Source organism: Galleria mellonella, unplaced genomic scaffold, assembly GCF_026898425.1.
Source record: "Galleria mellonella isolate WM207_F2 unplaced genomic scaffold, CSIRO_AGI_GalMel_v1 utg800, whole genome shotgun sequence".
Classification (NCBI taxonomy): Eukaryota; Metazoa; Arthropoda; class Insecta; order Lepidoptera; family Pyralidae; genus Galleria; species Galleria mellonella.
The window spans coordinates 1,078,517-1,103,122 of NW_026442158.1; the positions used below are offsets into that span (position 1 = coordinate 1,078,517).

The window sequence follows — 24,606 nt, forward strand, 5'->3', positions numbered from 1 at the left end:
AATATAAATGATGGTGCAACGTAATAAACATTATTAAATTAAAACGGTAATTATAAAATAATATACATATAATAGTCATCTATATTATACACTTATATCTTATAATTCTTATTAAATGTGAAAGGTGTTTTTTTGTTACCTGTGACTTTGGCCGTGTTAACAGGATATGTTTATTGACCGGGATTAATAGTAACCTACATCCTTCTCTGTCCCATATAGTACGTGTATAGTAAATATCATAGTGATTTATTAATTTGTGGAAGAAGTCGCGGATGAAAGCTAGTTTATAAAATGAATATTATACATAATATACCCTAACTCATAAAAACGTCAATCCTTACATAAACTTATTTCAGCTATTTAACTGTTTTATCTCTTTTGTACTAAATTCTTAGTTCTTAAGGAAAATCATAAAATAGTGTAATAGTTAAAATAGTTTTGTAGAAGGTTAGAATTTCTATGAATAAGAAGTCAAGCTCAAACGAATTACCTTTTACTAATTTCCCAAGATTGAATCCCAGTCTAGAAGACCTAAAAATAACTATTCTTTGAATTATTTAAAATTTATTGTCTCTTGCCTCATAATTTAGAAGACAGGTGAAGTCTTCTTATCCTCTGGTAAGTTAAGGCCTTTGTGTTCAAAGATAATCTAGAAACTTCAGAGGGGCTATAATTGGTGATAGTATTAGTTACATTGACGAAAGGATTATCACTACTATCTGTCTTATCTTCCTATCCATTCTATCCATCTTGTATCTTATCTTCTATCTTCTCATAAAATGTTAATAAAGCGCTTTTGGCACCTTTAAACTTAAATTAATGAAAGCAGGTAACTAAGAGCAACGATTCGCTCGCTTGACCAAACTCCACATTAAGATAAAGGCGGTTACTTCACAAGTATTTACCACCACTATAAGTGCTTATTCCGAATAATCTTCTAGACTCTAACAACTTTGTAGTGTGCCGTTTTGTTGCTAAAGATCGAAACTTTAATATGCCATAAAAAAATATAGCCGAAATTTTCTTTTTTCTCCAGTTTAAATTTGATTTTTATTTAATTTAAATATTTGGCTATTTTTTATTTACATTATGCGTAGTTTTCTGCCTTCTGGAATTTAATTTAGGTAATTTGAAAATTGTTAAATAGGTTACGAATGTTCGTATAAATTTTGTTTAATATTTACGATATTGTCGTCTATTTTAGATTCTACAGAATTTTCCCGGAACGTTAGCTCTTGAGAAATCGATAGAGCTTCTTTGCCATTTATATCTTGATGTCTCTCGATTCTAGGCTGTGTACTTACCTACAGAGTATCGTTAAATAAAATGGATGTATTTGCTCAATCGACGGAACTTGTTCAGTGAAGCCCTTAAATTATTGTTGGGATTTTTGTTACGAGTATGTTATTTTTAGGCTTCAAATAGTAGACGAATGATAAAATGTTTATAATACATAATCTTAAATAAATGGTTTCGATCATGTCTCTCTATCTAGTTTCATAGATTTGTTCGATTTTATGATCTTCCCATAAACTTTAGTGATGATACGTTGTTTATTTTTTTACTCTATCACCACACAAATTGAAAATAATTTGCAGTGATATAATAAAAAAGTAAACAAGTTAAAACCTTATATTGTTATTAAACTCTATTAAAAGCAAATATAGTTATCGGAATTTTTAAAGAATAGCTATTTTGCATATCTATTGCTGTAGCTCTGTGCTCGGCTTTGGAAAAAGGGACAATTGCACCTCACCTCACACGTTAAAAATAGCCTAATCGTCATTTCGTATTCTCCTGTTTTCTCTTCCAAAATTGATCAGATTTTGATTACGTTTTCGATAATAATACAAAAAGGCCTTTAGCTAATAACAAGAAATTCATTTTTATTAATTATTTCTTTTAATTCATCGGATTTGTTTGGTGGTTTGATTTGGTTGGTTTGTTTGCAGTCAGAAATTGATCAAATATCTTAATATTTGAAAATCTTTATTATTTATGGTCATTAATATTTGAAAAAAGAAAGAAATAGAAAGATATGGATAGGGCACAACAGGGATATAGATATTTAAATTGTATAGTGAAAGAAGTTGCACTTTCACTGTCGTTATCTAGGGATGAAAAAAGTGAACACGTTTGTTTGAGGAAAACGGTGCCCGCGTTTCCTTCCAATGTTTGGTCTTGGTTATTATATTGACGTTATATTTGTTTTCTTTTCAGTTGTGCGGTTGAGGCGAGCTCGGCACCATGGGGAAGCTACTCTCGAAAATCTTCGGTAACAAGGAGATGAGGATATTGATGCTGGGACTCGACGCTGCTGGAAAGACTAGTATCCTTTATGAGAAATTAAGAATTATTTTATTAGAAGATTTTTTTTCCCAAAAACTACAGACTTTTACAACCATTAAAATTGTGAAATCTGTCCAGCCGATCTCGAGTGATGAATAGTGATGACCCGGCAGACGCCGTTTCCAGACTTTTACAATCTTAATTTTTTCTTTCCATTAAATCGTTAATTGGTCTATTAGGTACGAAAATAAAAAAAAAAAGATTATCAAATCAGTTCAACCGTTCTTAAGTGATGCTGTTGTAAACGCACAAATTAGCTTTTTTTATTTTTTTATATAGAAGACTAGTATTTGTGGCGGCGTGGTGGGCCAGGTCGTTGGGCTTCCTATAATATGGTTGGCACGGCTGACCAATTCGTCATACTCGTGAACGTAGATCTAGGAGGGATTTGTCTGTTTAAAAATACTCTGAGTGTAGCTTTGTAGCTTTTTATTTTCTTTCTTTTATCAAAACGAAGTTTGTGATAGTTATTTTATTCATTCATAGTTTTTGTTGTAAACGTAACTTTTGCTGTAAATGTTGTTCTTTTCAGCTGTAACTGTATTCTGAACTGAGCGGTAAATTTATATTAAAAATGACCATTCAAAAATGCTTATTATTAAGTTTACTCGAATAAAAATTATTTATTATTATTATTTGGCCGCAATTTTGTGCACACAAATAATTTTATGTTCGCATTCTGTGTGCACCGCTTAACGCGAGGCATCGATAATTTCATGCTCGGTTGAATATGTGAGTATGTAGATAAACACGTGGCATCAACTTGCATAAATTAATTTGAATGATTTAATCACAATGCTCTCTCGTGAGGAACACAATCGTGGTGCATTCACATACCGTATGATCATTATTCAATTAATACGACAATGTGGATCTATTGCGATATTGCTTCGAATTGTCCTAGTTGTCATGTGTAACCGAAGTAAAAAAAACGGAAAAAGACAAAGGAGGCTTGACTCCGGGACAATTTCGACTTAACACGTTCACGCCGGGGCCGACTTTAATGTTTAATAAATAAACGTTAAATTTTCATTATTTCTAATAGCACAATCGAATACGTACCACCGGTGGTACGCGCCGCCAGAAAAGACAGTCTAGTGCGGGCCACCGGTGGTACGCGCCGCCAGATAACACAATCTAGTGCGTACCGCCGGTGGTACGCGCCGTCCAATGAGACAGTCTAGCACGGGCCACCGGTGGCCCGCGCCGGCGTGAACGTGTTAAACAAACTCTCCTATTTGAAATCCAGTATGAAATCTATCTGTTGTTTAAAATATGTTAGTGAAAAAATTTGATATGATCCAAATAACCGTGTCCCGATTTGGGCCATAGTGCGTTCATTGATGAATCGCATATTAACCGTTAGGGGTTCACGAGTACAGTCACGGAAAATAGTTTAATTGTAATTCAAAGTGGGCGTATGTTTATAGGCAAACCAACATTGATGACTTAATTGACATTTATATCTGTGAAGATTCTTCATCAGAACTATCAAATCTTAAAAATATGTCTTCCATTTCTGTTAATGTAAGTTTTATTGGCTGTGTCAGATGCCTTGTATACCCTAAATACCAAATAACAGTTGCTATGTGAGCGCAACAGTCTACGGTTCGAGTCCCATTTTTGCAGGTATCATCAGAATGCATTAAATCACTAAATCTCCTTGCCATGACGGTTTAACATATTTCCAGATACTTGACCGTTCAAAGTTTAAATTGTGACCGTTACTACCGTCACCGCGAGGAGGTGCTCTGGTCGCAAAGAGAATTACAGTGCCCTATAATATTTCACAGATAAATTATAGGGGATGTTTTCACAAATGAAATGGGTTTCTGCCACTTTAATATAACGCAATTAACTTTTCTAACGAAGTGTCCCCACCAAACACACTCATAACAACGATATATTCTATCGATATAGGTGATGCACTATCTAATGATGTATATACTACTTCGGGACTCGTCATGGCCCAGAACCCATATTATCCGGGACACGGTTCTTTGCATCTTGGTTATCGAGGTTATAAGGGCTCCCAATTTTTTTTAATGGGTGAATCTGAAATGGTAACTCCGCCTGTGTTATTGGATTTTGGTGTTTGACTTTGGCGGGGTATTAATGAGAGATATAGGTGAGAATAAACACAGGTTAATTGACCCACCGTGATGTATTCGACAAAAATTCATCAGAATGGTTTATAGGGGTAGAAGTCGACCTTAAATATATATATATATATATATATATATATATATATATATATATATATATATATATATATATATATATATATATATATATATATATATATATATATATATATATATATATATGTATATATATTGCTAGCACTTGGGCTCTTAGACACCAATTACTAATAATATCTTTCCCCATTGTGTTTCCAGTTACACTTCGGATGAAATATTATGTATGAGGAAATTTCAGTATTACATTTCGTTTCTTTTCTTGTGTATGTAATGCGATATCTTTCTCAATTTGAATTTAAAAATACAGATTTCAATAATTCTTTTTGCGATCAATAAGATGTTGGTCCCATATAAATTTTGTCATGATTTATGCACTTAGTTTTTTTTTTGTGAAGTAAAACTTGAATTTATGAAATGTGTTCTAGTATTGATCTCTCTTTTTTTTATTTCTGTTGTTTTTTTTTCTAATTAATATTTCTTTAACACATTGTTGCACAGCTATTTTATATAAGTTAAAATTAGGTCAGTCAGTCACAACGATACCTACAGTTGGTTTCAACGTGGAAACTGTGACGTATAAGAATGTCAAATTCAACGTTTGGGACGTAGGGGGGCAAGACAAAATACGACCGCTCTGGAGGCATTACTACACAGGTGAGGTCATTTTGAAATTTATAATTCTCTTTATTCTATCACTTAAATTTAGGAAACGAACTTTTCTGATATAGTTCTGCTCTGGGTATTGAACCCTTTGTCCTCCCCTGATGTTCATTACTTGGTTCCTTTATAAGACAGGGTATCCTAGCTTGGTATGATAGTGTAAAAAAGAAAAAGATCTGACCATTTATATTAATTTATTTAATATTGTATTATAAAGTATTCGGGGTAGGTATTAAAACAATTTACAGTTTTATTTACCTATGTTTAAAATCTTTAGAAATCCTTTTAATGAATATGTTATGTACTAACTTTTTGTGCAAATACGTCTACAATGAGTACTTCTGTCTTAACTATTTCTGACCCTACTACCCTGCTTGCATGCCATGTTCCGGTTTTAAAGGTGGCATATGGCTGTGAAATTACTAGGTTATGTTGTGACTTGTTCACGTTACAAAGTTCGCAATGTGTTTCTTTTTTAATTTTACAAACGGTATTGCTCTTGCGAAGTTACGATATGAGCCGACCTAACAATATTAAATTGGCTATTTTCAGGCACTCAAGGTCTAATATTCGTGGTTGATTGCGCGGACCGGGACCGCATCGACGAGGCGCGCCAGGAACTGCATCGGATCATCAACGACAGGGAGATGCGCGATGCGATCATACTTATCTTCGCCAATAAGCAAGACTTGCCGGAGGGTACGTATTATTCAAAAAGAAATTTGATAATGATACTGATAATAATAAATATTTATTCGATCCGGCTTGAAGGACCAATACTTGTAGAATAATATCTATCAACTGTAGAAAGAGACAAATACCAATAAAATAGCGAGTTGTTATGATGATTGATAAGACGCCACACATGCTGTCTCGTTTTTTTCTTATGTAAACGTATCTACTTCAAATTTGGAAATTCTTATTGTCATTTCTACTATCGCCTTTGACCTGATATACCACACTGATATTGTCTTTTTCTATTTTTTTATATAGTTTCTAGCCTCAAACTTAGCATCTTGTATTATAGGTATAAGAAATGTTATTCATTGAAAACACTTATTTGGCTTCAGTGAAATTGTACCTCACAATCATACTTACAAGTCTGGCTGGGTCAATAGCCTCTCCCATAAAATAGAATAAAATATCACCAGTGAAATGAAATGGCACCATGATCGTCATCGAATGTTTTGTGATATACTGTTTATGCCTATAGGCGACACTTGCCATTTTTCATCAGGTGGGGTGTAAGCTCTTTTCCGTTCCAAGTTTTATAAAAAAAAAAATGTGTAAAACCACCTTAATTGTTCTTTTTCCAGCAATGAAACCTCACGAGATACAAGAGAAGCTCGGGCTGACGCGTATCCGCGACCGTAACTGGTACGTGCAGCCGTCGTGCGCGACCACCGGCGACGGCCTGTACGAGGGGCTCACGTGGCTCACCAGCAACCACAAGTTATGAGCTGCGGAGTAGGCGGCCCGGCCGCCCGCACGCCTGCCGTCACGCCGCAGCCATACGGTAATAGTATTTATTGACCCTAGCTTAGAAATAGATTCTTTATTAAAAAAAAAAAATTACATAGCCAGTTTTCTGTCCTCTTGCCTACCTCCTTTAACAACAAATAATAGAGATTTCTAGAAGGTTTTGTTCATATCACTAATCACTGTGTGTGGTGACTTCTTGACGGATCCTCTTCATATAGATTATTATTTATATTTATATTGTATAAATAGTAAAACATACAGTTTTTATTGTATATTTTACTATTTATACACGCGACTGGTTTCAAATGTCATAAGCATATTTAATTTTATTTAATTATTTTAATTTTATACCCCATTTTGACAGTGACAGAAATTGCTTGTCAATTTTTTTTTTATTTTTCTTTTGTGGTAAACACTCCGAGTTTAGGGTATTTTCAACAGACCTCAAAAAGTTTTCAAAAGGAAGTTCTCAATTTGGTTGTATTTTTTGTTTGTTACTCTTCGTAATTTCCTCAGTTAGAAACAGATTTGAATTTTTTTTATGTGAAGGGACATGCTTATAGTTTGTTTTCATAGAAATTTTATCAATAGTTTAGGTTTTAAATCAAAATAACTACTTTTACCATGATTTAAGTCAGTTATTTTTGGAATCAACACAATTACTCACTTGGAACACAATTTAATTATTTAAACTTTAAGAAAGGTATTAAGTATGAATGTGGATATAAGGGCAGAGGTAGACCTAAAAAGACATGGATGGACTATGCTAAAGATGATATAGTCAGAATGGGAGTGTATCCGGAAATGACTGCGAATAGAAAACAATGCAAGAGAAAAACATCATATGTCAACTCCAAATAATAATTGGTATAATGGTAGGAAGATAATGATGACACTTTGTCTAGAAAAAAATGTTTAATTATCTAACTGTATAAACTGTAATGTAACTTTTAATGTGTATTGCTGCCCCGTCGTAATGTAATTTGCTTACCAATTTGGTTTTTGGGAACAAGGAGAAGTCACACGGGGCCAAATCCGGCGAATAGGGGGGGTGTTCGGTCACCGTAATGGAATTTTTTTTTTTTATTAATTAGTTGAGTTGTCAAGAAAATATTTAACAAATCGTCATCCTACTAATATAATAAATGTAGCAATTAGAATGTTTGTTACTAAATCACACACAAATAGTTCGACAGGTTTAAATGAAATACAACAGTTGATGTATATGTCCACCCTTGCTCACAACATTTATAAATAGATTAATTTATATGTAATTTACAAGTGCAATAAAAAAAATATATATTTTTATTTATTCTCTTTATTTTATTTTATTTTATTATTTATTGACCACATTACAAAAAAATGTCTGGTACAAAAGGTGGACTTAACAATATCCCAATATTATAATTTTTATTTTTATCTTAACGCGGGTGGGGTCGCTGTTGGTATGTTAATGATATGTGCTTTATCGGTTAATGTATTCATAATTTTTTTTATATGACTGTTGCGGCTTTTTTGGCCGGGTTTCTCACTGGCCGCTTAGACATTTGGCAGACAAAAATAACTGCCTTTGACACGACAAATAAATACGAGCAAGACAGAGGAAGAAGACGAAAACAATTTAGATAAGAAATTGTTTTTTTTTTTAATTTTTTGTTCTCAAGACATTCCAATAGTGATCTTCAAACTTTAAACGACAAAGGTCGCAAATAAAGACACTCGTACAGCCTGCCTGATCGTGAAGAGTCAGTATTGTCTATGAACGCTTGCAATACTAGGAATGTCACGTATGCATTGCAAAAAAACCCCCATACTGTAGTCTCTAGGGAAAACCTAGGTAAGGAGCTCATTTCACAGGTTGAGCGTTCGCGAGAGGAATCTCCTCTGAATATTAAAATATAGATAATAATTTATTCATTTATTAATATTTATAAATGTGATTCCATTTCAGGTGAGGTTATCGATGCCATTTAATTTAAGTAAGCTGCGCCGGCGCTGTCGTATAAATTTATTCCATTGTGAACCAGTGCCGAATTGGATGCGTTATGTCAGTGAAAGTTCGAACGTTGCGAGACACTAACAGTGCCGCCTATCATCTCATAGACATTCATTGTTAACTAAACATTGAATTAGATGATTTTTACACCAACGATAAATCAATTATTCCATTATTTAATTTAACAAATTACCCGTTTGTTGTATATCTAAATATTTGATTATTTTTTTATGTTATTTAAAAATGAAAATTATTACGTAGAGTAAATGTTTTTTTTTTTTTTAATCAAATATTATGGTCAATTTAATGTTTACCTCCTTTGTATTATAAGGTATAGAGTATTGGAATGGAGCGAAGATGCGTTTGCGCATTATAAATTATTGTATTTGCTTTGGATATTCACGCCTGATGATTCGAGGTGTTTATGTATGGTGGCTTGACTTTTGCGGCTTCCAAAAAAATCAATCTTTTTTTTTATATTGATCTACCATGGATGATTAATCTGGTCCAAATAATTATTATAATCTTATATGTTTTCACTTTGGTAGAAACAGAGATTATATATAATTACTATTATATTAATATTTCAAAAAATAAACCATTCGACGGACAATTTAATTGGCTCTATTCACTAATTATATTATTTATGTACAGTACAGAAAGTAATGATGCTTTTTTTTTCTGACCATATCAACTCGAACTAAGTTGATACGGTCAGAAAAAAAGTGGCAATAGTCAAGCTACAAATTGTATTGTACATATAATCGTCTCAATATGTACATATTGAAAATAATTATTGTGTTGTTTTTTTATAATGTTTACGCAGTTACAAGCCGGATAGTAAATTGGGAGATATCACCTTTTAACTTGTAATTCAGTAAAATATTCATATATTTTTTTAAGTTATCTATATCAAGGAGATTTTTATTTTTTCTTAAATAAATAACAGTGGGATTGATTCTAAATCTTTTAAATCTTAATAATTAAAATTTTCTTTCGATAGTGTGGCAAATGTATTAACTGTAATTAATGTAAATTTACATCAGTGATAAATATTTTGTATTAAGATTAAAATTTTAGATTTAGAGATTGAAAATAGAACTTTAGAATCAACTCCATTGTAGAACTTAATTCCATATATTTAGAGAGAATTTTGTTTGAAAGTGGTTTCTTTCAGAAGATGTTATTCTATAGAGACATTTGTCCAAAACTTTGGATGACAGTGTGATATCGCCCGCTATATAGTGTTGCTTAATAATCGATTACTAATAGAAATTAATCGATAGTATTCATAAAAAATAATTAAAACACCGATTGGCCTCTAATATTAGTTCTTCTATATTATTTGAAATTTTACGCAATTTAATCCATTTTATCATAATATTATTAGTAGTATCGATTGTATCACACTCGAATACAGAACAACGATATTCATTCTATCCGTTATATAGAATAGATAGGATTGTTGCAAAATTTGCTATTGATACTATGGATTCTATTGACCGATTATACGATTATATCGTAGGTTCATTGTTGATTATTCGATTACACAATCGTATAAATTTATTGATCAAATTATTATTCGATACTTAAATTAATCAATCGGTACCCATCGATTTTTTTTGATAGGTGATAATGGTATGGTAACCCCGTGTCTGCTATCGGTATTTAATGGCGGGGCACCAGTAATAAAAAGCGGGTCAGTTAGCCCATCCCGACAAATTCAACTAGAATTAGCCACGATGTTTTCCACGTGGAGGTCGACCTAATAGGGTGTATTGCTAGCAATGGGGCAATTAGACCCCACTACTAACAATCCCTTCCCCTCTCCCTCCCGCCCCCAAACGATTATTAGGCAACATTACCGCTATGTTTAAAGAGAACGTATTATGCTTGGCTTTTGATGTGATTGGTAATAGTTAAGATTAGGTCTGGGACCATCTACTTTTTGCGATTTAACGAACATTTTGTAACGGACTTGGAAATGAGAATCGATTATCTGTAAAACTATTTAGTTATTGTCTATGGCAATTATCCTAACTGTCACGCGGTATACAATAGTATTATATATCTTTAGAGATGAGAGTAGATATAGAATTATGAAATTCCAGATGACTGTTTTTTTTTTTAATCAACGCTTGGTCATTATTGTGTAAGGAATTTCAATTAGCAATTAAACTTCACTCATTGCCAAGTCTCTTGAGGCCATGTTTTTTGTAATATTGTTTTTCTTGCCCATATCCGATTGTTTAAATGAGATTTAATTAAATGTTGGCTCAGTCGCCGTTTCAGTCTTAACGATGTAAACAATTCTTTATCAATCATAATCAATACAAACGACAATTTGTTCATTGATACTTGAGAATACTAGTAAACAAATTAAGCCTATTTTCTTTTATTACTGGCTTTTGCCCGCAACTTCTCCCGCGTGATTTATGTCAGTAGATATTTACTTCTAGATAAGATATCTTATCAAGACAGACACCAAATATTGAGTTAGACTTTCAAAATCACAACTGTTAAAACCGCATTTGATTTGGTGCAGTAATGTTTGTGTGATGTCGGAATTAACATACAAAGACTCGAAATTTCTAAAAATTATTATTTTGGCGTCTGTTAGTCTAATTAAGATATTTCATAATATATTTTTTTTAATATTTACAAACATCCTTCAGTTACAATTGTATTATAATAATAGTTCTTAGAATTGAAAATTAATTTCACAATTTTACATAATAAAAAGATGGAACCGTTGTCAATAGATACGAAAAGTACCGTTGCCATCATAATAGTACCATTTAAGTATCACTATCTCCGAGAAAAAAGGTGTAAGGCCTCGGTTTACTGGGAACGTAACGTAATTTTTCCGCCACATCCCATGTTTCAAACTGCGTCAAATAAATAACTGCTTATCGGCAGAAATATGTTTATTTTGTACACTTAGTGTGTTATTTCAAAAATAAATGCTGAGATCGTTTATTAATTGTCTTAATTATAGGAAAAGAAATCGTAAGTAAATGAAAATTAATCGATCGGGCCAATGAAAACTAAAGCAAAGCTTAAAGTATGCAATAGACCGATTGTATTTCCTACTTGTGAATAAATAAGGATTGTTTTACATCGGCAAGGCTGAAGCGTCGTTTGCCTCTCGTGTAAAAAGGCACTAAAAATCATTCGTGTACCAACGGAGGAGTATTTCTATCAAATCTCACCTATTCTTTGTGATATAAATATTATTTCTGTATCTTACCTTTAACCGTTATTAACCTATTTACTTTTAATACGTACGAATGTTTGGTAATGTAATATTTTCGAGGAAATATGACAATATGCTGATTTGTTACTCGCCAAATTTGATACGTTTTGTAAGTATCTATTCTAAGAACAGTCACCATCAGATATAACTGCATCTGTCTGTAAAAACATGCGAATTGTATTATATGTATTTAAATATTCAATATACATATTTAATATATTATATATTACTTGATAAATAGATACACAGTCATTTCACGAATATAAGTATTGTTCCAAAGTTGATTACAATGTGGCATTGTCAATTTTCATAGTAACTCTAAACAAGGAGTGCAGTAACCATCGATTAATGATACCGACTAGATGTCTCGTGAAAATGCTAAAATGGCCAAGCAAATAACGCCTGCAAATAACACAAGGATTCCGTTTGTGTTATACCATTTTTAAACGACACAATATTGCATCTCTGTGCATCTTCTACCGAATTTATCATTGGGAGTGCTCTGAGGAAATGTTCGGATTGATATTTGCTGCTGATTTTTACCACTGTACGACCCGTCATAAACTAGTTCCATACCAACTATCTGGATGAGTGGCGGTCCTCCATCGTGCGTTTTTCAAGACACTTTCAAGCAGCAGTAATTCCGAACCGATACGATATCACAACCTTAAAAAAGACCAAATTCCTTTTTAAAAGGCCTGCAGCACACCTGCAATGCCTCTGGTGTTGCGTGTGATCATTGGCGGTGGTAGTCACTTACCATCAGATGAACTGGATGCTTGTCCCTCGTTATAAAAAAAAAAAAAAATATTCGAATTCTGTTTTAAATTGTGAGGCGTTATATTGTTTATTGCTTTATCTAGTTGATATTGATCGAAGGTAAGAGGTAAAGAGCATTACATTAGCATTTATATGCTTTATAGTGAATGTGTTTGCTGGGCGTCGACTGTAAATCTTGTCACTGATCGAAGTAATATATACATTACATACTGAGGAGTATTTTTAAAATTTTACACTGAACTCATCCCATATTAAGTAGATCTGTGCTTGTAGATAACAGAGAGAGACGCAGCATAACTGCAGCATGCTGTTTTGTTCTTCCACGTGCGATCGTTTGCTGATTCGTTTTTTGCACACGTAATAATTAGAATGATTTTACTTCGGCATTTTCTGATAGTCTACAGGCACTAAACGTCAAAAAAGTATAGTGATCTATATGATGCTGACTGTACTCGTATATAGTGTAGTCTAATGCAATAAAACCATACGTTTTCGATGTACTTTCCACATCAGTTAGTAGAGGCTGTAAAACACTGTATACAATTAGCTGCGTAATTCTGCTCTCCTGGGACTTTCCTGGAAATTTATTGTATATACTGGCAAGTATCGTAAATACACAATACATACATACATGTACTTGCCAGTATTAATTAAAAGTAGATATCTATAGTTTGACATTAAAAATACTAAAAAGAATACAATAAACTATAAGGGCTCATATTATATGATAATTGAATAAAGCGCAGTTTTCGCTAATAAAAAATTGCATAAAGCGATGTTTTCGCTAATCTTCGAAATGTGCACAGTTTATTTTCGGGTAATCCTAAATGTATGGTTGTATTTCAGATAGACTTATTTTCTTTACACTAGATCATTATGGATCTAGTGACGTGTCTAATTCGTCCGATATGTGCTTACTCTTAAACACGTTTATAACTATCTCATAGTCTATGGTCCGCTTGTAATATTTGTAATTGTTGTTATTTACAGGTCGTTATGGCTTTTTAATAAATCTTAAATATTTTTTAATACATTTACAATTATATATTTAGTCTATTTGCTATAGTAAACTAAATAGTTACAACTAAACGGGCAACACTAGGCATATAAATCAAGTGATAAAATTTTTTTGTTCCAATCGATGTCAAACACCTATGTATTTAAACAAAATTCGATTTGGATTAAAATTAGGCCTTTCGTTTATCACTTGAAAACGACTAATTTGGCTTTTTAATTAGGAAAAGAAAAATAAAAAGGAATTTGGGAATATTTCGAGCAAGTAAAAATTAAATGGACTGGCAATTACAAGCTACAATCCTTGATTTGCCAAGTAGATTGCTAGTTGCATATGAGAAAATCTACTACATTTATATATTCAATTCGATGTTACAAGCCGACTATAGGCTGATTCTGTGAATATGAAGTTTATAGGAAAGCTTTAAATATACCAGGCAAAGGAATTTAGTATGTATATGTGTTTACAATCGAACCTTTTTCTATTAGATTATTAAAATAAAGTGCAATTAAAATTATAGATAATGCACTGAGATGTAAAAAATGAGTATGTACGTAATTTATGATTTCTAAATTTATTTTATCCAATGTCTATGTTTTGTATGGGAGTGTGGAGAAGAGCTATTGTATAATATTGTAGAAAGGTTATTCAATATAAATCACACTTATAATTTATTGTTTTATTTATTTAAATAAATATTTTTTTTATATATATTTATAACAAGATATTAAGAAAAGTATTAACTCAGTCTACTAATTCTAGATAATATAAACTTTCTTGAATAAAAATGGTTTACTTTAATTTCGTAATTTACTCATCTATATATTATAACCTTTAAATTATTTTATGGTGTTACTAACTATCCAATCCAGGAACATGAGTAATTGACCGAATCTTTTCTTCGACTTTCGTATCAACCTTGTCATTTTTCAACGCGCTTGTAGACCAACACGTATATGATACTTAAAATTGAATTGCATTTAATATCGTAACTAAGAATTTGTATCTTAGTGCTGGATGGATAAGGTGTAGTTTTTGTTAGCTGGTGCTGTCTTTAGAGGTTGCGATTGATGAATCGGCGGTGACATCGCATCGAGGCGGTAGTATTATCTGGAGTTCTTCAGTTAGTTGGACTTCGTCTTCTGGCACCGTGTCCTCTGGGACGTGTTTGTCGTATTCCTCGTTTGTGGATACCCTACTGTAATTATAAATACACTGAAGAGATAGATAAAGAGATATATTTTACATTAAAAAAATAGAAATTTGTTATCATCTAAAATGTTTAGTATTAATAGTTAGTTTAGTTCCACAATAATTATTAAAATACAATTTAAGTTTGATGGTTTATCAAAATATATGTTATGGACCACTGAGAACTAAACATTTCCGACGGCTTTGCCTGCTAGAATCAGTATATAAAGTATCTTGTGTGCTAAGTTAATTTGGTACCCATGTACCAAATTTCATTCAAATCCGTTTAGGAGTTTTTGCGTGAAAGAGTAACAGACAGTCATTCATCCGTCCATCGTTACAAATTTTCGAATTTATTATATTAATAGGATTCATAATAGGAATATAATGTAACAATTTTTGACTTAATTGTATTAAAGTCTCGAACTGTTTTGAAATCGTTATTTCATTATGAATAGATACATTTATTCCTTGTAGCAATTATTTTTTATTATTATATTAATTATTATTAGAAATTGACACGTAGAGAATGAGATCGCCTTATGATCGCGTGGATTTATAGCAATTCTCATACTAGGATGTGTAAGAGCTTGGCACAAATCGGCAAATTCATATTATCTTGATATGTATAATATTTCTATAATAATTTTAAAGTATTGTAAACTTTTGTTCTATTTTAAACAGACTTCAAAAAGTAGGAGGTTCTAAATTTGATTGTCTATTTTTTTGTTTTTTTTTTATTCCATAACTTCGTCATTTATAAACTGGTTTATATTTTTTTTTATCTAAGAGGGTATATTTTTAGATTAGTCTCATAAAAACCTTATCTAAATTGGTTCACGTGTTTAGTTTTTAAATTGTTTTTTTCACAATGTCAGTTTTTTTTGTGAAACAAAATAATAATCTTTTTACTGGCATTTTCTTAATGGGCAGTTAAAGACTAAAAAACGGATAAACTTACGATATATAGCGAAATTTAATTACAGTAAATATGTTGAGTACAAAATAATTATATGGACACAATTTTCCGCCAAAACAAAGTCAACTCTAGTAGTCTAGTTTATTAATAGAACATAATGAAAAATAACAATCTTTTGTTGGAATTGTCACAAAAACTCTCTTTGAGTGACATTAGTAACCAATTGAAACCTAGAATTGAAATATTGAATCATCAATAATTCCTTTTTCGATTTTTACTTTTGGACATCGGCAGCTTGTGGTCAGATCAATTTTTTTCTTTTTTTCCATTTTTATTAACTTTTATTGAAATAGACTATACTATTGATTCACTCTTCTGATGTTAACTCACTCTAACTGAACACCGGCTTTGGCGCCCGCCAACACCGAAGTGTACAGCTTCGCTCTAGTTCCGTGCAACCGCATCCCTGCCGGCACATCCTCTGCCCCGGAACGCGTCTCTGGTATCGGGTGAAGTGGGTTTACACCACTACCTTGGATTACAAAACCATAATATTAAAGTGTTTATAATATAAAATTATCCGCGTAGCATAAAATAGGCCACCCCTTCCTATCCTGTGGGTGTCGTAAGAGCCGACTAAGGGATGGCGAAGGATGGACAGCAGCGTCCCTCTTAAAACATCTCTAAAGCCTGACAGCAGTTGCCAACACACCTGCCAAGTCTAACAACTACTAGCAAACTGACTAAAATTTTTATTTATTTTTCACACTTAATGCTCCATCTGTGGTATATAAAATGATAAAATCGTACATTGCAATAGTAAATTAATACAAAATCTATGCATATGTCAGGATATTTGGCAGAATATGTAATCCTTTAAGGTACGCCTTGATAGATGTCATTAAAATTTCTTTAGAGGAAGTTTCAGGTTTTCTGCAGCAAAAATCTGGAATGATCTACCACCTCCTTTGCATGTTAATATGTCCCAAATTACTTTAAAAAATAAACTTAAAAAAGTCTTATTGGAGAAACAAATTCAAAACAGTTGAGAAACTGACGCTTCACGTTTTTTTTTATTTTTTTATGATGCTGTCATTGTGAAGTGCGATAATTTATTCAGAGTTTATTCTTCTCGGTTTTGGTTGTAATTTTTTGTGTATTTGTTGTAATGTTTTATGTATTTATTGTAATGTTTTATGTATGTGTTGTGATGTATTATGTATTTGTTGGTAAGCGTGTTGAGTCTCCCATCCGAGAAATAGGTATTAGCGATCCGCACGCATGCTAAAGGTAAAGAAGTTAAGGGGCCGCCTGAAAATCAGCGCTATATAGGTACATCTCGCTGGAGCTGTACATATATAGCAATAGCTGAGGCGGCTCCTATTACCAGCAACATTAATTGTTTTTTTTTTCCTTTTTGTTGTTTTAATTTCTTAGTAAAGGTAATAAATGTCATCTATCTATCTATCTATCTATCAAAATTAATTGGATATCATTAGAATTCTGATGATTCGCCTCAAGTGATAAACGACCAACGTAGACGACACCTGGGAGGCATTCTTAGTGATGGGTACTAATAGATCCAATGTTAGCCACCTTATTGAGTCGACCTCCATGTAGACTCTGACCTAGACCTAGACTAGACCTCTCTGGAAACCATCGTAGTTATTTCCTGGTGAATTTCTTACGATGGCCCAATTGATTTGACTTCACCACATTTATCATCATTCACTGATAACCCGTCAAGGTCTACCTGGTAGTTGTGCTGGTGGGGTTGCCATTCTATTTTGCAAAATAAATGCCATAAACTTCTATTGATTGGCAATCAGCAGGAATTCTGAATTTTAGGTATTTTGTATTTTTTTTTAATTACGTATATGAGTTGTTTTTTCTTCCTTTTCCGTAGGTGTCGAAAGAGGCGATTAAGATAACTTAATGGTCAAGTATGGGCAGCAGTGTCCCTCTTTAAAAGTTATCAAAGTCTAACTGCGTTTGCCAATCTGTCTGTCAAGCGTAGTAACTACTAGCAAACCCCCCATTAGACCCCCCATTAGAGGGAGGCCTATGTTCAGCAGTGGACATGATATTTTAAACTTCATTTATACTTTATTGTACATAAAAAAATTACAGTGTTATAATTTATATTAAATAAAGATGAACAACAGGCGACTTTAATTCTGTAAGAGTTCTCTTCCAGCAAATTTTGAGTGGAAAGAAGCATTAAGTATCAACGGGCAGTGTGCATACATAAAGAAGTGGAAACAGTATAGTTATTTCTAAGAAGTAATAAATATGCTTATCTAATAATATGATACGATGATGATGATTTTTTTATGCAACTTAGAATGGCAAACAAGCTGACGGCTCACCTGACGAAAAGTGGTAACCGTCGCCTATAGATATCAACAGTACCATGGACATAACAAAATGATTTATCGTATATTATGAAATAGATGTAATATAAATTAATTATACCGTCATCTAAATCAGTTATTAGCTTAATCTCCGTAGTTTTGCAATTTTCGTCTGGAGGAAGTGGTAGCGTCATTCTTTCTATATCTTCCTTTTTGTCTGAAATCAATCAAGATTTCTTAATACATACATACATATCTGTTACGCCTGTCTCCCATTAAGGTAGGCAGAAACAATGGAACGCCAAATACTTCGATTCAAATAAACCTCTTTCACTTCTTTCACATTTATCAATCTTTTCATACACGCTCGCCGGTTACGGGTACTTTTAATTTGGCCCTTTTTCTTTCTTCTTCTTTTATAATAATAATTTCTTTTTTGGTTCGCGGTACAGTATTTAAGACACCTCGTCCTCGCTATTGGGTACGGGCGAGGGGATGTCTATAGAAGAGGATACATGGTACCTATGTTAAAGAGCTTAATTTAAGCGCAGTATTTAAGGAGTATGAGCAAGGTAGATGGATAGCCGAAGACTGCAACAAATGAGTATATAGTCGGCTTGCGAACTGGCAACCTGACGAAATAAAAACTAATACTTGTCGACATTACGTATTTCACATTGAAAAATAAGATCTGCCAAAACCCCCCTTTATGGGAGAGGCCTATGTTCAGCAGTGGACAATTAATGGCTGATATAATGATGATGATAAAATAAGATCTGATATTAGATGTATCACTATGTTAATGATATATATTACTGTGAAAATAAAGAAACTTTCCAACTGAACGGTTGGTACCCTTTCTTTAAAATTTCATATAATGTGACAATTTTAACAAAAGAGTAAACTACTGTGAAGAGGTGTTTTTTTTGTTTGTCAGTTTGTGAAATAAATATTTTTTTGTATAGGTATAAAAGTCCTAATTAATCTTTTTAATATATTATAATAAAATTGTGACTAGACAATATTATTACATCAGATATTTATAAATAGATATGGTTATAATAACAGCAATAGAAGAAAAAATAACCTTTACTTTCTGTCTATCTGTCCGACTGTCTGTGTGATTGTTTCGACGTAAAAAATATTGCATCAAATTAAAAGCAGTTATCATAGTAGAATTATAAAGTCTAACTTAAAATTTGGTACATGTTTATTTGGATACGTCGCCATATAGAAATGGTTATTTTCTTTCAAAATCCACTCGTACGAAATAGTGGGCAAAAGCTGTTCTTACAACGTAATGTTTTATTAAAAAAAACTAAAGAACTATTGTTGAGGTTGTAAGACCTAATATAAAATTGTATTTTCAGTTTTGTAGACCGGATGGGTGGATGACTGGAAGGATGGCGCTTTAGAAATGATCTTACCGTATGACCATGATGTTGACGATAATATGACATATTATCAGATGCCTAAACAATTTTTTTTTTCTGTTTCATACTAGCGGGAAATGATAGAAAGTTTATTATAAGAGTTCGTATCGGTATTTGTATGTGTGTGTGTGACTTACCTTTTTTAGCACGTGGCAATTCGGCATAACCACGAAATAGGGTTTCCAGTTCGTCGGGGCTCATGCGGCGGAGGTACGGAACCCGCTTCAGATCTGGCCGGTGAAGGCTTCGGAAGGAATTACGATGCTAGAAAAGGTATATCAAATCAAATCATATTTATTTGCTTGCGCAATTCGATTTCACGGTTATGTTTTTAAACATCTTATGTTTCTGAACGTCAAATCTCTATTGATATGACATCTAAAAGTGGCCTATATAATTGCTTTTTTTTTTACTTCTAAAATCCACAAGTACAAAATAGCGGGCGAAAAGCTAGTGTACAATATTAATTTTTTTCATTTAAGAGTTTCCTCTTGTTGGTGCAACTAATTCATGCATCTTCTTTCAGCCAGTTCTATCCTAGGTCATATCCTTGACCTCCCTATACGACATGACACCCAGTGTTTTTTTTCTGTCCCATGTAATTTAATCCTACATAATACAATATTAATAAACATTTAAAATTACCTTGACAAGACCAGGTGCTACTTGCATGAGTTCGCAGGCGTGTGACATGCTTACACAGTGTATTACGCTGTCGTGCTTCACCGATATGGCGGACAATCCGCTGCGGACTAGCTCTTGGTTGATCTGTAATGCCGTGTTTTTTTTTTTGAATGGATTATAATGGTATGGTAATCCCACCCGCGCTATCAGTATACACCGGCGGTGCACCAGTGAAGGATTATAGGCGAGGATGAAGTAGGTCAGTTAGCCCTCCGTGACGAATTCAACAAGAATTGTTCACGATGGTTTCCAGGGGGAACCACATGGAGGTAGACCTAATAAGGTATATTGCTAACAATGGGGCTGTCAAACTCCATTGCTAACAATCCCTTTTCCCCCCAATGCCGTGATTATATCTCAAATTGTTTCGAATGATTTTGAATGTGACCACAAGGTTACATGGTAATGAGTTTGCGGTGGTAAAAGCCATGGGAAAAGTTTTACTTTTTTTATACTCGTAATTTAGAAACCTGTTGGTTGAAGTGGTACTGTGTTGCCGGGATATAATTATACTGCCAAGACAACACCGCTTTTTGTAAAATTTATAAGTGGGTTCGTTATATTCAACAATTAAATTGAGCGTCGTGGCCATGAATAATTATGAAGTATAAGACCTAAAAATGTAATAGGATAGATGATCCGAATCTAAATAATATTGCTAAAACAGTTCCAGTTTTATTTGTTTTTTTTTTACTCGAGAATAATTTTTATTGAAATTAGTAGATATAATATTATATGTTAGTTTTTAGGAATGTATGTAATGGGGCTCCACGAGTAGCACAGTGTATCCATGAAGCTGGTTATGTCTACATATATGTGGCAATTAACACTATACAAGTTATATAAATCCTTTCCCGTGGGTGTCGTAAGAGTCGACAAAGGGAATTTAATGGTCGAGGGATGGAAGCCGCGTTTCTTGCTTGCCAACCTGTCTGCCAAGAATAGCAACTACTGGCAAAACCCCCCTTTATGGCGAGCTCTATGTTTAACAGTAGACAATTTACGGCTGATATGAACGAATGATCATAAAGTTGTATAAAAAAGACATCAGCTTATAGCAACTCGTGGGTTTTAGTGTGAAAAGTGTCATAGTTTTGTTAGTCAAAATGTTAGTTTGTCTAATAAATTATTTCCACATATGGAATCAAAAATTCTAAAACGACAAAAAGTTTTAAGTCAATGTGCGTGTCATATGGGAGGTTAAATTTTTTTGTCGTTTTTTTCTCCCATGTTTTTCTAGTGAAGACATTTACGAGTAGTTCCACGATTAGAACATTTCGTTCAAAAAACTCTCTGTATATATATATATTATTCCATCGACAGTTTAAACGAAACGAGGGTCTAAATTCGTTTAAGTGGTCTTAACACAAAAATTCGGTGAATTCGGTGGGATGCGAATTTAATCAGAGTCCGGTTTCAATAAACCGTTTTCTAAATGGAACAAAAACTGATGACCCGCATATCGGCACCATCAATCAGCTGACTGGACGTCTGTTTAGGGTTCGCTGTTTATATAGAATGGGTGGAATATTGAGTTGTAATAATGTGAACAGTGATTTGGAGCATGTATACGGCACTTCATAAGCTTTACGTAATTCCTAAATTTTTTTTATTAAGGTTAGTGTTGAAACCTAAAATTATACAGCCATTAAATTTATGATCTAAATTCATGCAAATAAATGATTAACTGATTGAAAAAGTCTACTTGTTATTTTTTTTTTATACCACTGAGATGGCAGACAAGCATACGGCCCACCTGATGGTAAGTGGTTACCGTAGCCTATGAAGACCTGCATTACCAGAGGTATTGCAGGTATTTGTTAACCAACTTCAAAAAAGGAGGATTTTAATTCCGTTCTATATTTTTGTTGTGTGTTACCTCATAACTCCGTCAGTTGTAAACTGATTTGGATTTTCTTTTTGTCAAAAAGGATATGCTTATAGAAGGACTGCTCTCGTATAAATTATATCAAGATCGACTTTTTTTGTGGGACACAATTATTTAAGATAAAATTAACACTACATATACAATATTATTAAGGTTTATGTGGAATTATTAAGAATAAAGAAATAATAACATTAAAGCATGAATAACTAAAACAATTTTTATAAATTAAAACCAATTTAATTAAAAAGATACTTGTTGTTCTGGATTCACAAAGCCAAAGATAGGACATTTTTAATATGTGTTTGTATAATTTTAATAGGTACCTTTGTTTCGAATGCAATTACTTTTTACGTTCTATATAATTAGGTATATAAGTTCTATATAATTATAAAAAGTTCATTATAATGCTCCGTTATTTGTCAACAAATTAACATAGTTTACAGACGTTTGAAATGGGTTTTACGTGCGTTTTTCCCATCTTAAAGTCTTGGTTTACGTAATTTGCCATTGAATTTAGGAATAAAAATTGAAAATGGAAAATAGAGAGATCATTTCTAATACCATATCCAACAGAATGAAAATAACGAAACTGAATATAAAATATTGAAAGAAGAAGCAAATCCTTTTCTACCTAGCTCTGGTAATCATGTTTGTCACAGAAACAAGAAAACATTTTTTTTATAATCTGGTACGGCTTGGTAGGTTGTATTCACACAAATTCATAACTTGTAAAATTCAATTTTCTGATAAAAGCAACAGCCGGAGTTTCTTGCCCTCAAAACTGACTTCAAAGAGAAGGAAGTTTTCAATTTATTTATATTTTTTGTCTGTTACTTCATAGCTCCGTTAGTTATAAATCGATTAGGAAAAATCTTTAATTAAAAGAATATACATACACATTGGTCCCAAAGAAACTTTATTTTTCAAAATTGGTTCATTGCTTCACTTTTTAAATCAAATTCACTGATTTTACCACAATTGAAGAGTGATTGTTTTATGGAATGTAATCTTAATGTCCGTTAAAACTGCATTTCGATTTGGGTGCAAGTGTAATAGTTAAACCTCCCTTTATGTAATGTTTTGTTCAATTTCAAACACTACTTAGCAAGAAGTCTTAAAAAATGGATGGGAGATTGATAAAGATACCAAAAAATACCGATTGTTTAAGATTCAAAATAAAAAAAAAAACCTAACATAATTTTTACCTGTAATTCTCTTCCTTCACAACATGGTATCAGCGACGGTGACTCTTCCTTCAGTTTATGCATGGAATTTAAATTTGTCACGTTGTCTCCGCTGGCTACAGGATTCATCAAGCGTAGTGACCCATTGGATGATCTCTTCTCCTTAACTTCGATGTTATTCGAGGATGCATCTTTCAGAAAACTGGTCATCGTTAAATCTTTAATAATCACTGGCAGGATATTGTGTTCGCGTAAGAGTTGCATTACGATGTTTGGTGGGGATCTTGGGAGTCTATTTGTGTGATAGGAAGTTTTGTGGTTACATTTCTGGTCGGAAATTGTCAATTGTCATTCATTTGACATTTCGTTTTTTGAATGTAACTTTTTTTTGGTAGTATCAAAGAGTTTTATATAAAACCTAAGATTATGTACTAATGGGTATTTTTGTCGTTCTGTTCATGGGACGCTTAGATATAGATTAGAACTTGCCGTCTTTCCATAGCAGTCTTTGGCCTTGGTATATTTAACTTTAACTTATATACCTTAGATTATAAAGTATATATAGTACGTTATACTAAGCTTATGTTATATATTTACTTCAAAATCTAAGGGTCATTCTACGATGGGAGGATATTTATTGATATTTTAAAAATGTACGTTCCGAAGATATTGACCCATATTCCACACGGATTAACTGATACGCACAATTGAAAATCGTCTCCTTACAATTGCGTAGATTTTACTGTCCTAATATTTTATTAGAATGTTAAAACCATGCTATGTTACGGTAAGTAGACGTTATAAAAGGTCCCATAGGAATTTTTAAGTACGATCGAATCTCAAAATCCTCTGAACTTTAAAAGTTTATGTTTGGGTCATTTAAAATAGTTTGTCACTTTATGGTTCGGAGGGTACGTAAAACTGTTGTCTGGTAAGACACGGGCCTTAATGTGTAATGAAAGTAGCTTAGAAACTTTGCAAAATCCTTATACGAGTAGTAGAAGTACTTATTAGTATAAGATAGTATATATCCTTATAAATTCGTTTATAGAACTCTGTAGTTGTATTTTCATAGCTATGCAAATTAGGTACGTAATATAGTTGAAAACGTATGTAGTTATTTAAGATAGAGTACTTGTAGTTTGTATTCGATAAAACAGTTTTGTGGTACACATTTCTCTTATTTAAAAATTGGCATAAAGGAAAAACGGAGA

General features: G+C 32.8%; 2 protein-coding genes across 3 annotated transcripts in view; one reads left to right on the forward strand and one right to left on the reverse strand.

The window, feature by feature from the left end:
* LOC113518159 (ADP-ribosylation factor 6) overlaps positions 1 to 14,409 on the forward strand; it is a 56,590-nt gene extending 42,181 nt beyond the window's left edge. For both annotated transcript variants that reach the window (XM_026902942.3, XM_026902943.3), the window contains exons 3-7: positions 2,221 to 2,329; positions 5,049 to 5,204; positions 5,763 to 5,909; positions 6,527 to 6,726; positions 8,644 to 14,409. In XM_026902942.3, coding sequence (XP_026758743.1) covers positions 2,248 to 2,329; positions 5,049 to 5,204; positions 5,763 to 5,909; positions 6,527 to 6,669 — 528 coding nt within the window. In that variant the 5' untranslated portion in view covers positions 2,221 to 2,247 and the 3' untranslated portion in view covers positions 6,670 to 6,726; positions 8,644 to 14,409. The remainder of the gene's footprint in view (positions 1 to 2,220; positions 2,330 to 5,048; positions 5,205 to 5,762; positions 5,910 to 6,526; positions 6,727 to 8,643) is intronic.
* Positions 14,410 to 14,522: 113 nt separating this feature from the next.
* On the reverse strand, positions 14,523 to 23,727 carry LOC113518512 (uncharacterized). The gene is made up of 6 exons (XM_052901799.1): positions 23,414 to 23,727; positions 20,282 to 20,404; positions 19,774 to 19,900; positions 18,325 to 18,420; positions 16,240 to 16,381; positions 14,523 to 14,937 (listed from the first exon to the last, which is right to left on the reverse strand). Exons 1-6 carry the CDS (start codon positions 23,654 to 23,656, stop codon positions 14,778 to 14,780), a joined length of 891 nt encoding a protein of 296 aa, XP_052757759.1. The 5' UTR covers positions 23,657 to 23,727; the 3' UTR covers positions 14,523 to 14,777.
* Positions 23,728 to 24,606: the final 879 nt, after the last annotated feature.